Source organism: Leucopleurus acutus, assembly GCF_964270905.1.
Source record: "Leucopleurus acutus genome assembly, chromosome: 4".
NCBI lineage: Eukaryota > Metazoa > Chordata > Mammalia > Artiodactyla > Delphinidae > Leucopleurus > Leucopleurus acutus.
The window spans coordinates 115316755-115335573 of record NC_139146.1 but is presented as its reverse complement, the minus strand read 5'-3'; the positions used below and the strand labels follow the sequence as shown (position 1 = coordinate 115335573).

The following is an 18819-nucleotide window of genomic DNA, read 5'->3' as shown; positions in this document are numbered from 1 at the left end:
TACTCTTGTGCTTTCAGCTTTGCATTTTTTCATAAACTAAGGAAAATAATAAAACATTTATTTTGTTTTTCTGCATGAATTGAATTCCATTTCAGGGCAATCAAATAAACAATGAGGAAAAGTTATTCTCTGTGGAAGAATTCTAGTTAAAAAAATGCAGAATGAATGATAGAATTAGAAAATCACCATTATACAAACCTTAGTAAAAACATTTAGGTAGACTTCATTATTGTATGCTAAAACCACTGGGTGAAATTTGATGGGAATTTTATAATAGAGTCATCAGACTGACACCACCTGAACCCACTGATCAAACTCACAGAGTTTCACATTAAAAAAAAAAAACTTACCTAAAAAAAATTGAAACTGAATTTCATCAAGCCAGCTGACAGGAAATAGGAGGATAGAGGGAGTGTGTAACAAACAACAGCATGAGCACGATCAGTCACATTTAGAATATGACATTTCTTAGGACAAATGACCTAGTTTCTCCAACAAATCACAGCATAAAAGATAAAAAGAAGGAAGGGGGCTGTTATAAAGTAAAAGAATAACACAATATTATTTGGATTTTGATTTGGTCAAACCAGCTATGGAAAGATAACTTTAAGATAGTCAATGAAGTATGAATAAGGACTAACTAGGTATTAGATGATATTAAGGAATTATTTTGTTAGGTATAATGTCATGATGGTTTTATTTAAAATGTTATCACATGAAGATTCATACTGAAGTGTTTACAAGTGAAATGACATTTTATATTTGCTTTAATATAAACAGAGCTTTTAATATAACAGAATCTAGTATTTTTAGTAAATCGTTAGTTATAGAGGTGGTGGTGATGGCGAGGAAGAGGTCTAGGATAACATTTGGATTTTGCCTTGGGTTACCAGGGTGGTACTATTTGCCAAGAAAGGGGACACAGAAGCAACAGTAGGTTTCACAGATAAAAATGATTTTAATTTTGAAAATAAGTTTTAGATGCTAATGGGATACCCAGAAGGTTCTCAAATGAGGAATAGGATAATTGAGTCTTAAATAAAGAAGAGATCTGTGCTAGGGTTATAGTTTACCAGAAAAATGATCAAATCACTCAAGAGAATGCATATGGTAAGAAAAGAAGTCCAAGGATGAACCCTGGTGATTACCAACATGCATGAAATAAACAAGGGGAGGGTTCAATGAGAAATTCTGACATAAAATGTTAGAATATTTGAATAGTTTTGAGAAGAAAGAATTAATCAGCATAAGGATTAACCAACAGTAATTAAATAATGTCAAGAAGTTAAATAAGATGAGAAATAAAAATAGTGCATAAGATTTTGAAATTGGCAGTCACTGGTGATTTTAGCAGGAATTGTTTCATTTGAATAACGGTGGCAGGGGCTTCCCTGGTGGCGCAGTGGTTGAGTTCGCCTGCCGATGCAGGGGACACGGGTTCGTGTCCCGGTCCGGGAAGATCCCACATGCCGCGGAGCGGCTAGGCCCGTGAGCCATGGCCGCTGAGCCTGCGCGTCTGGAGCCTGTGCTCCTCAACGGGAGAGGCCACAGCAGTGAGAGGCCCGCGTACCGCAAAAAAAAAATAATAATAATAAAAAATAACGGTGGCAGAGGGCTAATTACAATGGGTTAGCACCTACATGAGAAGTGAGAGTTGGAGACACTTGTTCTTTTGAGGAGCTTAGCAGGAAATTATAAGAGAGGTAGAGGATTTCTTTTCTTTAATATAGAAATGGTTCCAGCATGTTTAGAGGCAAGATAAAAGAGCCAGTTGGGAGAGTCAGTTTGAGAATGTATATATATAAAAAAAGAGAACGATAGATAAAGTATGGCTTCAGTGAAAAGAAGGGTGAAAAGGATAAAAAACAAGTTGAATAAATTAGCTCTAACCAAGTCAAGGAGTCCTTTTCTCTGAATCTGGAAAAGTGTGGTGAGAGTAGATGCATGTATAAAGGAATATTTCACTAAATAAAAATGAACTACTAATTTTTTTTTCCAGAAAAAATCTGTTTCAAAAAGTAGAGAGTGCAGCCACTTATTTTATTTCAGAAATGTCACCAGAAAAGCCTGAGTCACTCTGAGGGCATATACTCCCTCGTGGTCTTTGGGGAAGCTTAAGGCTTGCTGTGTTGGGAGAATGTGGACAAGTGTGTAGCAAATTGGGCCTCTGAGAGGTGGGCTGAGGGAAGGAGGGCATGTGGTGTTCTAAGAGTTAGGGGCAGATGTGTTCTGAACATAGATGGTGGGCCCAGGGGCCAGTAGCAGGCAGAATGGAATCGTGACTGGGAATAATCAGAAGGGCACTCTGAGGAGGGCACCAGCTAGTAAGGAAGTTGATTTTGGTTGACAGAGAGACAGATCAGGTGTTGGTTTCTATGTTTAGACTTAACGTTCTCTGTGAAATGTGAGGCAAATATGGACAGGAGTCAGGGTCAGCAGTTGAGAACAATGATTTTGAGAGAGAGGTGCAGCTTCAGAATATTTTGGGGGGGGAGAATTGTAAAACTACGAATTGAGAAACAGCAAATAAATGGGTGGCTGAGGGCCAAAAAGGGGCTGGCTGAGTTTGGAGACCATAAATTATTGGTAGCAGCCATCCACACCTTTGTGAAATTTCTTAAAATTTCCTTCTGCGTTACCCAGGGGTCAAGCTAACGGTGCAAGCAAGAGGATAATTGGGTCAATCTGCTTTTGAGGGTCATCAGGACAGATACAACCAAAGCACAAAAAGACATGGGCAGCTGGGATTATTGCAAGAGGCATGTTAAATGATTTTGCTATGCATCTAGGTTGGATAGGAAAAGGGGTATGTCCATGAAATGGTGATGGGTTATGAAGTCTTTAGATAATAGCAAGAAGGATGGACACAAGAGGGCAGGAATGTCAGAGGAATAGTGTTGTTAAAAGTGTCAAATAATTTTCTGTACAGTGAAGTGGAGTTCCCTGTGCTATACAGCAGGTTCTCATTAATACCCCAATTAAAAAAAGTATTAAATAATCTGGATATGGCAGTGGAGAGTTAAAACAGAATGCTGCTACTACTTTTGTGTTCTGTGATAAGTGAGAGGTATAGAATAAAAAGTTTAGCTTGAGAGCTATTCAGGAGGTGGTAGAAAGATCGGGATCTATAAATAGGTTGACTTTGTAGAGTAGATCCTATGTGGTGGGATAAGGGTTACAGAGGAAAGGATAGGGGTCAATAGTAAAAAGAATCATGAGTAGAAGAAATCCCCAAATAGGCCAGTGGTGAGAGTAAATGAAGGTGAGTTACTCAGAGGCTTGGATTTTGGTTGGTGACCAAAAAAAAAAAAAAAAAAAAGTGGGAGGAGAATGTGGAATGTGTTCCATGGACTGCTCTTGAGGCTTTTAGACAGATGAAGTCCCAAGTAGTGCAAGAGCCATGTGAGAGTAGCAAATTTTAGGCTCTACTTATCATTTAAAAGGAATGTCACTGAGAATTTACTTATCTCATCTCTGAAGAGTTCCCTTCCTCAGGCTGTTAATGGAAAATATGCATCTATGTTCATTCCCTGTTTTAAAATGTATTTACTTTTTATTCAAACCACTCTTACCACATTCCTGCTATATATACATTAATGTTCCAGAAAATAAAATAAAAATCCTTATCTTTACCTCTGAGAAGCTTGTTCTCTTATTGAAGTTGTGAAAAATGTGCACAACTTACCTCATATCTGTGGGTCTTGGAAGAAGTCTTTTTTTTCCACTAAAGTAGACTTCAAAATCTTCAATCTTTAGCCTGTGAGCATAGTCAATGTATCCTGACACCTCCTGCCCATGAGAATTTCTGTCACGAATAAAGATCACGGACTAGTACATAGAAAAACAGAGAATGCAGAGAGTAAATGAACAAAACTCATTTCAGTAAATTTTACATGATAATAAAATCTACAGTTATTGAGTGATACCTGTGTTATACCCTATTCTAAGTGCTTTATGCTTCATACTTACCATGATCCTATGGGGTAAGTATTATTATTTTCTCCTGGCAGTGAAGAAATTTATGAAAAGTTAACTGAACATGCATATAATGTTTATATATAGCAATTGTATATAACAATATCAATAAATAATTCATAGAAGTCTTCCTAAGGACAGACATTATTTTCAGTATTTGAAAATAAAACATTATTTACTTTTTTCCCAGTCCCATTGTCTTCTCTTTGTCATCATTTTGCAAGTTAAAAAACTGAAAAACAGAGAGGTTGAGTACCTCACACAGCTAGTAAATTGAGAAGCTCAGATTAAAACCCAGGCTCATGTGTTTGTACTTCTAATCATTACATTCTTTTTCCATTTAAACAGCTATATATTTTATGTTATATATAGAAAAATGGGGTCCCTTCTTTTTATTATCATAAGAGTCAAAAAAAATCTCTACAAAATTAAAATCTCTTTGAAAATTAAAATCTTTTGGGACTTCCCTGGTGGTCCAGTGGTTAAGACTCTGTGCTTCTATTGCAGTGGGTGCAGGTTTGATCCCTGTTCAGGGAACTAAGATCCACATGCTGTACAGCATGACCAATAAATAAATAGTTTAAAAAAAATGAACCACTTAAAAAAAATCTCTTTACAAATTAAAATCTCTTTAGAAAATTAATTTTATAGGTCAAACCTATACAGAAAGTACATATTTCTCCTTTGTATCAATTCCTTCACAAATATCTTTGAGCAGCTGCTACATGTGAGACACTGTTGAATGTGCCAAGGATACAGTGATAAGCAAGACAGTAAAGGTCCTGATCTCTTGGAACTTATGTTTAGCTAAGCAGAGACAGACAATAGACATGAAGAGAAAACAATACTTACAGTGAGGGATAAGTGTTATAAAGCAAATAAAGAAGATGGTTGGCTAGAGGAGTTGGTGGTGGTGAAGGCTACTTTAGGTAGAGTAATCAGAAAAGACCTTGAGGAGGTATTTAAGCCAAGACTTGAAGGCTAAGAAGAGGTAAACTTTGTAAAGATCTAGAATAGGAGCCTATCAGGAAAAGGGAACAGCTGGTAGAAAGGCCCTAAAGTGGAAACAAGGTAATGCAAATAGAAGAATTGTAGTCTTTTCCTGCTCAAGCCAGTAGACATTGATCTCAAGTTCTAGGAGGAAAAAAAGAAAAAGAAAAAAACACTAAGTGTAATTGGAAAAGTTCATAATGTATTCATTTCCAAATCTAGATCAAAATGTAGAATTTCATGGAGAAGTTCTATATTTGGAAGAACCTGTAAACAAGCCTTCCTGTTCCTCTTGAGCAATTACTGGATTGTTACTTGTTGGGTCTTTGTGTAGTCAATTATAGGGAGCACTAACACAGGTCACCTCAGATAGCAGAGTTTCCAAAAGGGTGAAGTTAGAAAATTGAAATAATTCTTTCCCCTGCTACACCTATGAAAACAGGTTGCTAACAATATGCCAACAGAAAAATGGAGGAACAGAGACACAATTTAGAATTATTTGTTATTCTGCTGATGCTTCATCTTCCAGCTTACTATGGAACAGCATTGGGTGCTGAGAAGAATCCTGAGGCACTTTCTTAGCCCAAGGGGAGGGAGGATTGTACTGGATTAGTGATGTTTCCCATAGATATGCCTGGATGAACTAATATTCATTGTTATTTCTGTGCCCAATTGTGTATAAACTCAATCCATAGTCCTTCTCATTTCCCCCATGTAACTCCCAGTTAAATTTATATGGATTTCTCCATGCTTTTAGTCACCTAGTTTTTAGTTTATACAGCACAAAATTTAAATGGATAGTAACTTAGACTTCTTGAGATTCTCACACAACTAAACCAATAACTAACTTTGCTGTCCCTACTTAAACAAGGCCATGAGCTATACATATTTCATATGTAATACAAAAGGTGCTTGTAATCTTTATTCAATCAAGGCTGCTCCTGATGTAAGGCAAATCATGCAGGGACTGAGAGGGGGAAAAATATCCAAAATAAGTCCTTTCCTCTCAAAATGGAACTCTATTAACAGAAAAGAAAGCTCCTCTGTCTCTCTCTGTCTCTGTTTTTGTCTCTGTTTCTCTGTCTTTCTCTCTTTAAATGAGAGATGGACCAGCCTTATTCTTCTAGCAGAATAGCATACCAGATATTGTAACTGATCTTCCTGCTGAAAACAAATAAGAAATCTGGATAAAATCTAAAAAATAACTTGTAACAGGCATTGATACACTGGCAAGAAAATGATGAATACTCAGAGTCCAAAAAATAAATTAAAGCAGGAGCCCAGAGAGGAAAGCAGAACCCTAAAGTCATCCTTGTCTTGCAGGTATTTGTCCAACCTTAGAGAATCTCAGCAAAGATTTCATGATTATGTCAGGTGGGGGTGACAGGAAACAAAATCCAGTCTTTCAGATAGAGAGACTAACAGGACCTATTGCAGCAACATAAAGCTGAGAAACAAATAAAGGATGAAAAAATATCTCCACTGTGTTCAGAGAAAAGAAGAATCATTCCAGAGTTACATCCAGAGAAAACACTTTTATGGTGAACAATATATAGATTTTTTAGACCAAATAAATAAATAAGAGACTTGGCTAACAACAGCCTCTTGCTCAAAGAAATTCTGCAAGATGTACTTCAGGCAAAAGAATGTGACTCCAGCTGGCAAGTTAGAGATAAAGAGTAGAATAATAAGAAAAAATAGAATAGATAAGGAATAGAATCAAATATTATAAATATATAGGTCAATATAAACAAATGTTAACAGTATCTTCTGTAATAAAAATAACAGTATGCCTAAAATTTTTTATATAAATGTATGTTTGGAGAAAGTTGTCAGAGTTAAAGTTGGAGTGTCTAAATTTTTTAGAATGAGGGCAGCTATACTGATTAACTTTAGAATTTGCTAAATATGTATGTATAAATTTGGGTCATGACAGGAGATAGTGTATATCATCTTTAAATTATTAGAGGATAAAACAAAGTGAGGAAAAAGCAATCAATCAATGAAACAGAAGGCAAGAAGGGAGAGGAAAAATTTGGAAGAGGCAGGACAAGTAAAATACACAAATGTAATGATAGTATTATGGGCTGTATTGTGTTCCCTCAGAATCCATATGTTGAAACCTAACCCTGAGTACCTCAGAGAACGTTTTAGACAAAGGACCTTTAAAGAATTAATTAAGTAAAAATGAGCCCATTAGGGTAGGCCCTAATGCAATCTGACTTTATAAGAAGAGGAAATTTGGACACACAGAGAGACATTGGGGGGTTGTGTGCATGGAGAAAAGACCATGTGAAGACACAGTGAGAGGAACCATCTGCAAGCAAGGAGAAAGGCCTCAGAAGAAACCAAATCTGCCAACACCTTGATCTGTTTTGGACTTCTAGCCTTGAGAACTATGAGAAAATAAATTTCTGTTATTTAAGCTACCCAGTCTATGGTATTTTGTTATGGCAGCTCTAGCAAATTAATACAATAATAATAAATTTAAATAATTAAGTAATTACAATAAATGTAAATGGCCAAATGTTTAAGTTAAAAGACAAAGATTATTAGAGTGAATACAAAAATATGAAGTAAAATATAAGGTTGAAAATTAAATAATCAAAGAATACACAAAAGAAAGTTCCTATCCAAAAGAGAGCTGGTATTGGCATATTAATATTAGGCAAAATGGACTTTAAGGCAAAACGCATTACTGGAGATGGAGAGTCACTAGATAATGATGAAAGATTCCATTTACAGAAAGATATAATAATTCTAAACTTGAATGAACCTTTGAAAACATAGCCTTAAAATAGCTAAAGCAAAAATTGATAGAACTGTAGAATAAGTCATCATCACTGTGGTAAATTTATCTCTCTCATTAAGCTCTAGATCCAAGAGAATAAATATTTAAATATTATAGAATAAATATAGATTGTAAAGAATTAAAATATACAAGCTTGACTGTTCAGTTTTTAACTTAGTCAAGTACCTAAACATCTTTAGTCTTTAATGTTCTTGTGGATAAAATGACTGATTGTCTAAAATGATATATATTTGACCATAATTTCACTATTTTACTTTATTATATATATCCTTGCCATGTGTGTTAAAGCCCTCTGCCCATGGAAACCTGAATAAATTTCAAATCTCACTTCTCTAGTCTTGTGAGAGTTAAGTGCCTGCTCTGCGATTTTTGTGAATCCTGAGATTTTGGGGTTTTCTGAAGCTAGATAACTTCAATTAAGGCCAAACTGGGTATAAGTGTGATTCCCTCCATGTTCACTGTGTGTCTTTGGGTGGGTTGTTCAAACTCTTAATGCCTCTCTATATTCATAAGTCCTATGCCCTTAAATAGGTTCCTGCAAAATCCAGCAAGTCTCTACACCAAACCAAACTGAACACCCCCCAAAACAAAACAAAACAAAACACACCAAAATAAACAAGAGGCCAAAATCCTGCCTGGACCTAAGCATTTAGTTAGTTAAGCCTCCTCTTTCTTTTTTCTTTTTCTTTTTTATTGAAGGATAGCTCACTGATTCTGTATATTTTCACTTACATGTGAAATCTAAAAAATAAAACAAATATAACAAAAACAAGAAACAGACTCACAGATACAGAGAATAAACTAGTAGTTACCAGAGGGGAGTGGGGGGGGAGGGGCAAAATAGATGAAGGGGATTAAGAGGTATAATCCACTAGGTATAAAATAAATAAATTACAAGGATGTAATATACAGCACAGGGAACATAGTCAATGTTTTATTATGACTTTGTATGGAGTATAATCTATAAAAATATGGAATTACTATGTGGTACACCTGAAGCTGATATAACATTGTGGTTAAGCCTTCTTGCAACCTCTCCCTTCTACCTGTTTGTCTTTCCACTCTACAGAGTAACAGAATAATCTCTTCCTTTTGTCTTGCATGAAACTGCTAAATTCACATTTAGGTGCTGCCAAAGCCTTACCTTCTGCCCTATTCACCCAATTTGTAAATAACATGCAAATACTGTTTCTTTCCCAACAGGAATCCTGGTGATCATTGTATCTACGATTCCTTTTATTTTCAATAAAAACAAAATGTTCAACTAAAATTTCTATAATTTTAGACCTAGGAAAATATTCAGAAGGAGCTGTTTTCACAAAAATCTGTACAGACCAAATGAAAATTACTTTATTCATATCTTTCCAAGTATGGTTACATATGTGTAAAAGTATATTTTTAAAAAAACCTTTTTAGTAAAATTTAAAAAAATTTGCTAAAATGAAAAATCTTCCTAATGAACAACACGCTTTATGAAATTATTTTAAAAATCTGGTTAGAACTGTTGATGTATAGTAATTGGTGATAGTCAGGAAATTACAAATTTAACTTTAGAAATGCATCATTAGAAAAGCACAGTGTAGGGACTTCCCTGGTGGCACAGTGGTTAAGAATCTACCTGCCAGTACAGGGTATATGGGCTCAAGCCCTGGTCCAGGAAGATCCCACATGCTGCAGAGCAACTAAGCCCGTGTGCCACAACTTCTGAGCCTGCGCTCTAGAGCCCGCAAGTCATAACTACTGTGCCCATGTGCCACGACTACTGAAGCCTGCGTGCCTAGAGCCCATGCCCTGCAACAAAGATGAGCCACTGCAATGAGAAGCCCGCGCACCACGTGAAGAGTAGCTCCCCGCTCACTGCAACTAGAGAAAGACCGCACACAGCAACGAAGACCCAACACAGCCAAAAATAAATTAATTAATTAATTAATTAATTTAAAAAAAAACACAGTGTAGGGTAGTAGAAAAACAGTAAGACAGAAGAGGTGAGAGGTAGAGAATTAGAATGAAGTTAACTAATGCTCTTGATTAATTAATTTAATGTGTTCATTTATAAAATGTGTATTTTCCTCCAACGTGAATACTAATTACTCCTACCATTAATATTACTATCTATCATCTATTAAGAACCCACTATGTTTTGAGCAAAATATTAGCTTTATATTTATCATCTTATTTAATTCTCTAAAATATATATAATGGCTAGATAGCATTATTATCCTCATTTTATAAATGTAAGACCTCAAAGCATTGAGAGTTTGAGGAACCTCCCAAAGGACATGCAGCTAGAGAGTGGGGCACATACACTCACACACCTACTTCCCATGAAGCCCATGCTCCTAACCACCATGCAGTGGACACACAGACCTGGATCCAAATGCCGACCCTGCCACCTACTTACTTTTTGACATTGGTAAGTTAGTTATCCTTTTTAAGATTCAGTTTTCTCTATTACAAAATGGTCATAACACCTGCCTCTTAGGGTTGCTGTGTGAATTAAATAAGACTATTTTTGCTAAGCACATAACAATGCCTAGTACATGATAAAACCTCAGTAAATATTACCTATTGCTTAAAAAATTTTTACTATATTGTCACTATTGTAGTTATACTGTGTTAAGAGTTTTGTCAATACCTTTGGGATAAGGAAATGGAATGATCATATCAGAATTCCATTACCTAAGTTTGTATAATTATGTTTAGGTTGCAGTACATGGTTCAATTCATTTGTTAAATTTAGTCATCCTCAGTTAAAACTTTGGATGTATTTTGAAGTTAAAATTTAAACAATCTTTCCAGGTATTATACAGGATGGGCCTAATTGACAGTAAAATCATGATTCTGGCATCCACAATGGATATAATAGGTTAACAGAGCCCCTTTGAAGAACCAGGTTTATTTCAGCTTGAGTGTGACATATTTTAGTAATTGAAAGCTTTTTTATTTGGATACCTCTGTTGTTTCAATAGGAATTAGAAAATGTTATAAATAATTGTTTTAAACTTCTCTACTAACCTTTCTTTTTCTTTTAAAAAATATAATAACTTTATTGAGGTATAGTTTACGTAACATAAAATTCATTCTAAAGTTTTAAGTGTATAATTCAATGACTTCTAGTAAATTTCTAGAGCTGTGAAACACAATGTAGATTTAGAATATTTTCATCACCCCAAAGAGATCCCTTGTGCCCATTTGCAGTTAACCCTGTTCCCACCCCCAGTCCCAGGCAATCACTAATCTACTTTGTATCTCTATAGACTTTCCTTTTCTGGATTTCTTTTTCATATAAATGGAATCATACAATATATGGTCTTATTCATTCTAATAACTTTTTAATCAGAGTTAATTTCCCAAAAGACACATGAAAACTCTATACTTTATATATCGAAGGGCTCTTTTAAATGATGATGCTATGTTTATAAGAGGAAAACTTCCAAAATGCTCATAGTCCTCAGATAAGACCCTTTAATCTTTTCTAGAATAATTCAAGTTACAACTAACACAAGTATTTCAATAAATCAAATGATACTCATTTGAAACCATGAATGATGATCTACATTTATTTGCAACCTAAGCAAAAGACACAGTTTTTTTTTTAAGTAACAAAAACAACAATGAAAAGCACAAGAACAAGCTATTGATCAATATCAAGATACAAGCATTCCTGAAATGGAAGTGGGGGGTCAGACACCAAGGAGCAGGAACCTGAGATTTTACTGAGATGGTCTGTGACCTCAAATGTGAATCAAAAGACTTATGGAATGCTTAGTTAGGTCCTCGTTACTTCTCATGTGTTGGGAAAAGATGAATTAAAGTACAATTTAGACCATTAATATATCATTTGGATCTCTGGCTGCTTGTGTTTTCCCAGAAGTGGATTAAAATACAAATTCATAAACTTGTTATGAGTTGAGTACATGTGTTGCCTGATGTTTCTTGCCAAACACTAATGAGGAGGCATAAACCTGATACATCGAAACGGGACTTTTTCAACAGTGAAGCCAAAGTCAGTTAAACAAAAAGCGCACTAAGCAGTATGTTGCTGCACAAAAACTGAAACATCCATTTCAGAGTATGAAAGCTGTCAGACAAGCTAAGTACTGGTGACTCCCCCACTGAGACTGTCAGCATGCTCCCTGATAAAGACAAATGAAGAGAGAATTTTATCTCCTAGAATTTTAAGACTCTGGAATGCCTTTATGAATCATTAGTTTTAGGGAATTGTTTTGTTTTGGAAGAGAAATGATTTTGCAAATGGAGTCTAAGTTTGGACAAACAATTGTTTTCTAACATTTCAAAAGGTCTGTCACTACAAATTTCTCTGATACAAGTTATTTTCCGAACTTTTTATGCTGATAATTATTTCAAAATTCTATATCTTCTTATTCATTTGCGATTAGACATATCTTTTCACTATTCACACACTTCTCAGGGTTATGTGAAAGACAGCTTTTGTCCTCCCTGTTGGAGGCTTATTCTCAGAACCAGCAGACTTTTCCTTCCACATCCTGTTGCACAAAGCAGGTCACAGGCCAGCTGAGATTCAAGAGGCAGGCAGAGTGACTTCTCTTCTTGATGGGAGCACTTGCCAAGTGTCATTGCAAAGGGGCACGGATAAAAGACCAAGTGAAGAATGGTGGCTATTTTTTGCAATCTATAAGTATTTACCATAAAGAACCTAAGAGTTTTGTTCATATTTCGACAGTTGGAGATTTGATTTCTGAAGGGAATCATTGACTTTATTAATTTTTTTTCTCTCCCAGCTTACAAAAATGTCCATATTTAAAAAGGTTCTTCTTTGCATTACCAGTGAGGTTAAGAACTTAGGAACATCCGATCTCACTGTTAGTATCCAAAATGTTCTGGAAATTTTAATGAATGAAAATAATATTAAAAGTATATATAAGCTCTAAATACTGGAAAGGAGAAAAATTATCATATTTGTATATAGAATGATAATTTACTTAGAAAATCAGAGACAGCTAACTGAAACCAGTACAAAATATCTACACAAAAAAATAATAGCTTGGTTTCACACTAGAAATAACCTATTAGCTATTGTGCATACAATCTTTGTTTTCAGTATGCTTTTTAAAAATTATAACATTCTTCCAAACATCTTTTATGAAAAACTTTTCTAAAATAACATAAAAACTAAACAAAGAGGCTACATTGCCGAAGGAAATATATTATTATAAAATAAATGTATTAAAATTTTAAGCAAAATACCAATGGGGTACTTTTGATTCCTTAGAATTTTACCTTGAAGATCGTGCTTAACATTATCTAAGATAATTTTGAAAAGGAAAAATAAAGAGCAGAACTTGCATTATTAGATATGAAGTTACAAAAATTAAATCTTATATCATTGGTAGAGTGATAGATAGATGATGGAAAGTAATACTTCAGAAACACACCCTTACACACAAATGTGTATGCGTATAGTGTATATGTTTTTCTATAGTATGATATTTTCTAAATTTTCTATAATGAATGTATACTCTTCTTTAACTACACGACTCCAAAATCTTTTCTCCAAACATACCACTCTCTGAACCTCCACCTCCTATTTTTCTAGCTCACATAATCTGGAAGCATTTTCAGATCTTTGGAACTGCTGATCCATTAAACTACCATGTTTCAATGTTTACTACCCTCTTTATATACTCGTTTTCCACTTTATACAGCTAAGATTCCATGGTGGAGCATCATAATTGTTCACTTGCATACCTCTTCAAATTCCTTGCACATATCCTGTTACACTCATTGAAAAAATTCCAGTACTGTTTCGACCCAACTTTCCTTTTATTGTTCTTGCATGGCTATGACTCAGTTTGGCAAGAAAAAAAGAAAACTATAATGACTCTTCTCACAAATATTAATGACCATAAACTCCTTTGGACCTATAGCGCTTGCATAATAATTGTCTATGATAAGTTCTTCCCCTCTCCCACACTCCCATTTTTTTATATCTTCTCTCCTCAAACTTTCAACAATATCTTTTTTTCCCTCACATTCAATGATTTTTCCCTCTGAAAATAGAAGCATCTTGGGAATTTCCTCTGCTTGTTACCTGAGCTCCCATAACAGTTTTAAAAATATTTTTCTTTTTGCACTTACTATTTTATATTGTAGTGTTCAAGGTCCTTGGAGACTAGAGACTATATCTTTATCTAACTTTGTATGCTTAATATCTCCCCTGGCCCTTGGTTCAAAGAACATGTATAACCAACATGGTTTTGGATTTGAGGTGATTAAACAAAGTCCAACAAGATAAACGTCGAGCATGCTATTTATTTAATCATGCTTCACAGAAAGTGTCACCACGTAACAAAATAATACTAGTGCTAAGAGCTAACTTTTAAAGAGTGTTTACTAAGTGCCAAAATTTCTCTCATTTAATCCTAACACAAGTCCCACAAAGTAGGTAACATTATTAATCCTATTTTACAGATCAGAAAACTAAGGAGGAGCTAGGGCCCAGGCTTATATGGTTAGTGTATCAGTCAGAAGTCCAACAGAAAACAACGGCAACATTTGTGTATGTACGCAGGGATTAATGGATGGCATATATGGTCATCACAAGGGATCCTGCATGAAGCCAGGGCTGCTAGTACTGAAACTGACACTATCCCTACCACAGGCCTCTCCCTCACCCCCAAGTGGGAGAGTTTATCAGAACCCAAGAGGGAAGGAGAGATGCACAGGCTGAGAGCGTGCTGGAGCAGAGCAGATAACTGATGTCAAATGACATAGATAGCTATAGGTAATCTCACAGAAGGAGGATCAAGGGAATAAATACCTTCCTGCTGGAGCCTCATATTGGCCAAATCTAACTGGGTCCAGATCCCTGATACCATGCATGTACCCCATAGAAGCAGCCTCCCTAGGTAGAGAGTAGGGTGGAGAGAATAATGGAAGAGGCTATGAAGAAACAAAATCAATGTATGTGGAATAGTTAGTGATAATGCTGGGATTTGTACCCAAGCATTTGACTATGAAGCCTCTGCTATGCTCGTGGGGTGGCAGGCAGGAAGGGAGGTTTCCTTTACAATTCAGATTCCAAAAACAAAGTGATTCTTATGAACAAAGGGATTTTAACTTCCTTTCCACCATTAACATTGATGAAACATTCATTTTGCAAGGAGTTTGCAAATACATTGTATTTGCAAATTGTATTTGCAAATACAATTGCTTAGGAGAATAAGAGACAATCTGGGAATAACAGAAAAATGACTATGACATCACACATAGATTCTTTTTAGAAAGCTGATAGGCACTTCGAATTTTGCATGGTGTTACTGGTTTGGATCAAAGGGCTTCAGGCATGATCGAAGACTAAGAAATCAGAAATAAGAGAGGCTGACAGAACGTGGTCATCCCAGTGGGATAACTGCATCCTGACAATGAAGATATGACAAAGCCAGAACATAGTCTCTTCAATTAACAAGACTAATTGTGGGTTAAAACCACTTCCTTAGTGAGGAGAAACTATAAATTGATATCTGAACTCATTATATAGTGAGGTTCTATAATTCATTGAATATGAATGTGTAGTAAATTATTTATCATTCTCATTATAGACTGGATTCTGTCAACCTCAAAAAATTTTTTCATTTTCTCCATACAATTCGAAGTTAAAAAACTCATCTATATCTTTTAATATAGGCTTCTGAACAGAGTTAATCATACTTTGCTTTGGAGGGGCTCATTCAAATATACTTATTGAAAGACCAGTGTGCACCGGGTGCTGTCCTAGGTGCTGGAGATAAAATACTGAACGAAATAAGAACCTGACCTCATGGAGTTCACAGTCTAATGAAGAAGACAGGCAACTTCTCCATATGGAAATCTGGAAGGAACTTCTTCTCCTTTACCATCTGGGCATTTTCTCTTATTCTTAGAACTCATTTTCTTGGAGGATTTTGTGGACCTCTGCCCCTATGCAGTATCTCCACAGAACCCATTTCTTAACTCTCCTCTCAACTATCATACTGTATCTTATTGGTCTCTTGACTGTCCCCCTGTTAGACTGTAAGCTGCTTGTGATCAGGGATGTTACCATCATGTACCTTTGTTCCTCCACAGTCAAGCCTCATGTCCAGCACAGAGAAGACATACGATAATGTTTATTGATTAAATGCATAACTGAACAAAAGAGAGAAGAAAAATATCTTTCTTCTACCCACTTTCCAAACGTTAACCTCAAAATGGGCATGAGTCATATGCACACTTGATGGTGAAAAGTATAAGAGTCACAATTTATTGATAGTCCTCTATGTGACAGGGGCTTTACTTGCATTTCTACTAAGTAAATTAGGCATTTCTATTTTCATTTTTTTAATCACATAAGAAAAATATTATATTTTGCCCAAGGACTCACAGCTAGTAAATGGCCAAGTTGGAACTCCGAATGAAAGTTTCCAAACTCAAGTCTTTGCTCTCTCCAACACCAGACCACCTCCCAGCAAGCATGGAAGAATGTCTCAAAATTAGTTGTAAACTGTTGCTATGACAATGAGCACATTCTCTAGTAAGATGTCCTCAACCCTATGTATAAATTAGGAACATGGTGGGATTGTAAAAACTCACACAGCCATACTTTGCCTTCTATACAAGATTGTGCATGGTCTAAAGGATATTGCCAATCAACATTGCCTGGAAGTGAGTACCTTCTGGAGGAAACAAGAAGTTATCCAAGGGTTTAGTAAGTGTCCACCTCTCTGTCCTCAGCCCCCAAAGAGAGGTGATGCTGCCCCACCCAGCAATCATAAGCAAATGAACAAAGGAAGCCTGTGCAGCATTACCTGGAATGTGAAATGCAGGGTGACCATGTGGACAAGTGGTCCCCAACCTTTTTGGCACCAGGGACCGGTTTTGTGGAAGACAATTTTTCCACGCATGGTGGGGGTCAGGGTGGTTCAGGCGGTAACACGAGAGATGGTTCAGGCAGTAATGCGAGCGATGGTGGGGATGGTCCAGTTGGTAATGCAAGTGAGCGACGGGGAGTGGCAGATGAAGCTTTGCTCACTTGCCCACTGCTCACCTCCTGCTGTGCGGCCCGGTTCCTAACAGTCCAGGGTTTGGGGACCCCTGATGTGGAGAGTTAAAGGGATTAGGTAAAAGCTAACTGATATAAAAGTAGCAAAGTCCTAAACAATATTCAATGCTGAATACATTTCAGAGGTATGGGACGGGGAGTCAGTGGGGACGAGACTACTACTAAAGAAAGATTTCAGGTCATTCATTCATTCTCATGTTTAATGAATATTTATTGAGAATCCATAAGCAGATCGCTGTTCTAAACACTGATAATAAATGGTGAATAAGATAAGGTCCCTGCTCTCACTACAATGCTTTTCAGTAGAGAAAGAAGAATCATAAATATGTAAACAAATAATTGTAGGTATAGATACTGTGCTGTGAGAACAATGAAGTTGATATTAATTGGAAAGGACCTAGCTACTTTAGATAGTGAGGTTGAATCAGGCCTCTCTGAGGAGGAAATGTTTTAAGTGAAACTTGAATAATACAAAAGCCATGGGAAGATGCTAGGTAATAACATACCAGGCAAAAGGAATAGCAAATGCAATGGTCTTCTTACAGGAAATCGCCTGGCTTGTTCAAAAATATAGAAAGGTCGTCATTGTGTCTGGATTACTGTGAGAACAGAGAAGTGGATGGGGAAGGGATGACATGAGATAAATTTTAGGATTAAGTAGGACCTAAATTTTGTAGGCTAAGTGGGCTCTAAAAATGGCTTTCAATTTGATTTAAATGAGATAGGTCTGCATCTTTATTCCTGCCCTGCCACTAGGTTCATCAGTACCATTTTTCTAGATTCCACATATATGTGTTAGCATACAGTATTTCTTTTTCTCATTCTGACTTACTTCACTCTGTATGACAGACTCTAGGTCCATCCACCTCACTGGGGAGGCTGGGACAAAGTGAGAGAGTAGCACTGACATATAGACAATACCAAATGTAAAATAGATAGCTAGTGGGAAGATGCTGTATAGCACAGGGAGATGAGCTCGGTGCTTTGTGACCACCTAGAGGGGTGGGATAGGGAGGGTGGGAGGGAGGCTCAAGAGGGAGAGGATATGGGGTTATATGCATACATATAGCTGATTCACTTTGTTATACAGCAGAAACTAACACAACACTGTAAAGCAATTATACTCCAATAAAGATGGGAAAAAAATGCAATAGGAAGTCACTGAGTAGTTTCATGTAACAGAGTACCATGAGTTTTAATTTAAAGACATCACTGGAGAATTTAAAAGGTCTTCTGGAGAAGAAAGTATGGGGCTGGAGCAGATGGTGCTGTGATAAGAATGGAGGATGGAACAGAAAAGACAACTGAGATGTATAAGACTTTGTCCCAGCCTTCACGACTAGAAGGCTACTGCAACCAATATGAACACAACAGCCATAAATTCTATTTAGTCATGTTTTAGACAGTAAATTGGCATTTAACTTACATTATTGTTGAAGAAATGATAGTAAGATTGGATTTAGCACGAATACCCCAGACCCTCAAATCCTATCCACTACCCACTCCTGCAAAGCATCTGAAGGAAATGAAAACTTAACGCTAGTGAACATTCCTGATTACTCGGAGGTTCTGTTGGCAACACGTGGTGTCATAGTCTAAGGACTTAGGCTGAATCACGTGAAAGGGCAACTGTTATTAAGGTGCCCGAGGTGACCCTGCATCTAAGATTATAGGTGGCTGAAAGGCATCCTCTTCCCACATCCCATTTAAGCTCACATCCATGGTTCGGCTATTGTTATTAAAATCTAATATTTATTAAACGATCAAACTGGGTCATGCACTGTGTAGACTGGGCCATGCGCTGTGCTAAACACTTCACATGCATTATTTCATCTAGTACTCACAATGAACTAACAAACAAGCACACTTATCACCTCCACTAGAAAACTGTGACTTGAGAGAAGTAATTTCCCCAAGTTATAGCTATATGTGACAGAGCTAGAATTAGAATTAGAAACACGCCTCTGGCTCGTTTTCTTGC

At 36.3% G+C, this 18819-nt stretch overlaps 1 protein-coding gene across 2 annotated transcripts in view; it reads right to left on the bottom strand.

Annotated features, from left to right (window-relative positions):
• Positions 1 to 18819, bottom strand: part of CFAP299 (cilia and flagella associated protein 299) — a gene marked incomplete at both ends in the record, with an annotated part of 616738 nt that overhangs the window by 87478 nt on the left and 510441 nt on the right. For both annotated transcript variants that reach the window (XM_082837623.1, XM_082837624.1), the window contains one exon: positions 3686 to 3828. In XM_082837623.1, the coding sequence (XP_082693749.1) occupies positions 3686 to 3828 (143 nt within the window). The remainder of the gene's footprint in view (positions 1 to 3685; positions 3829 to 18819) is intronic.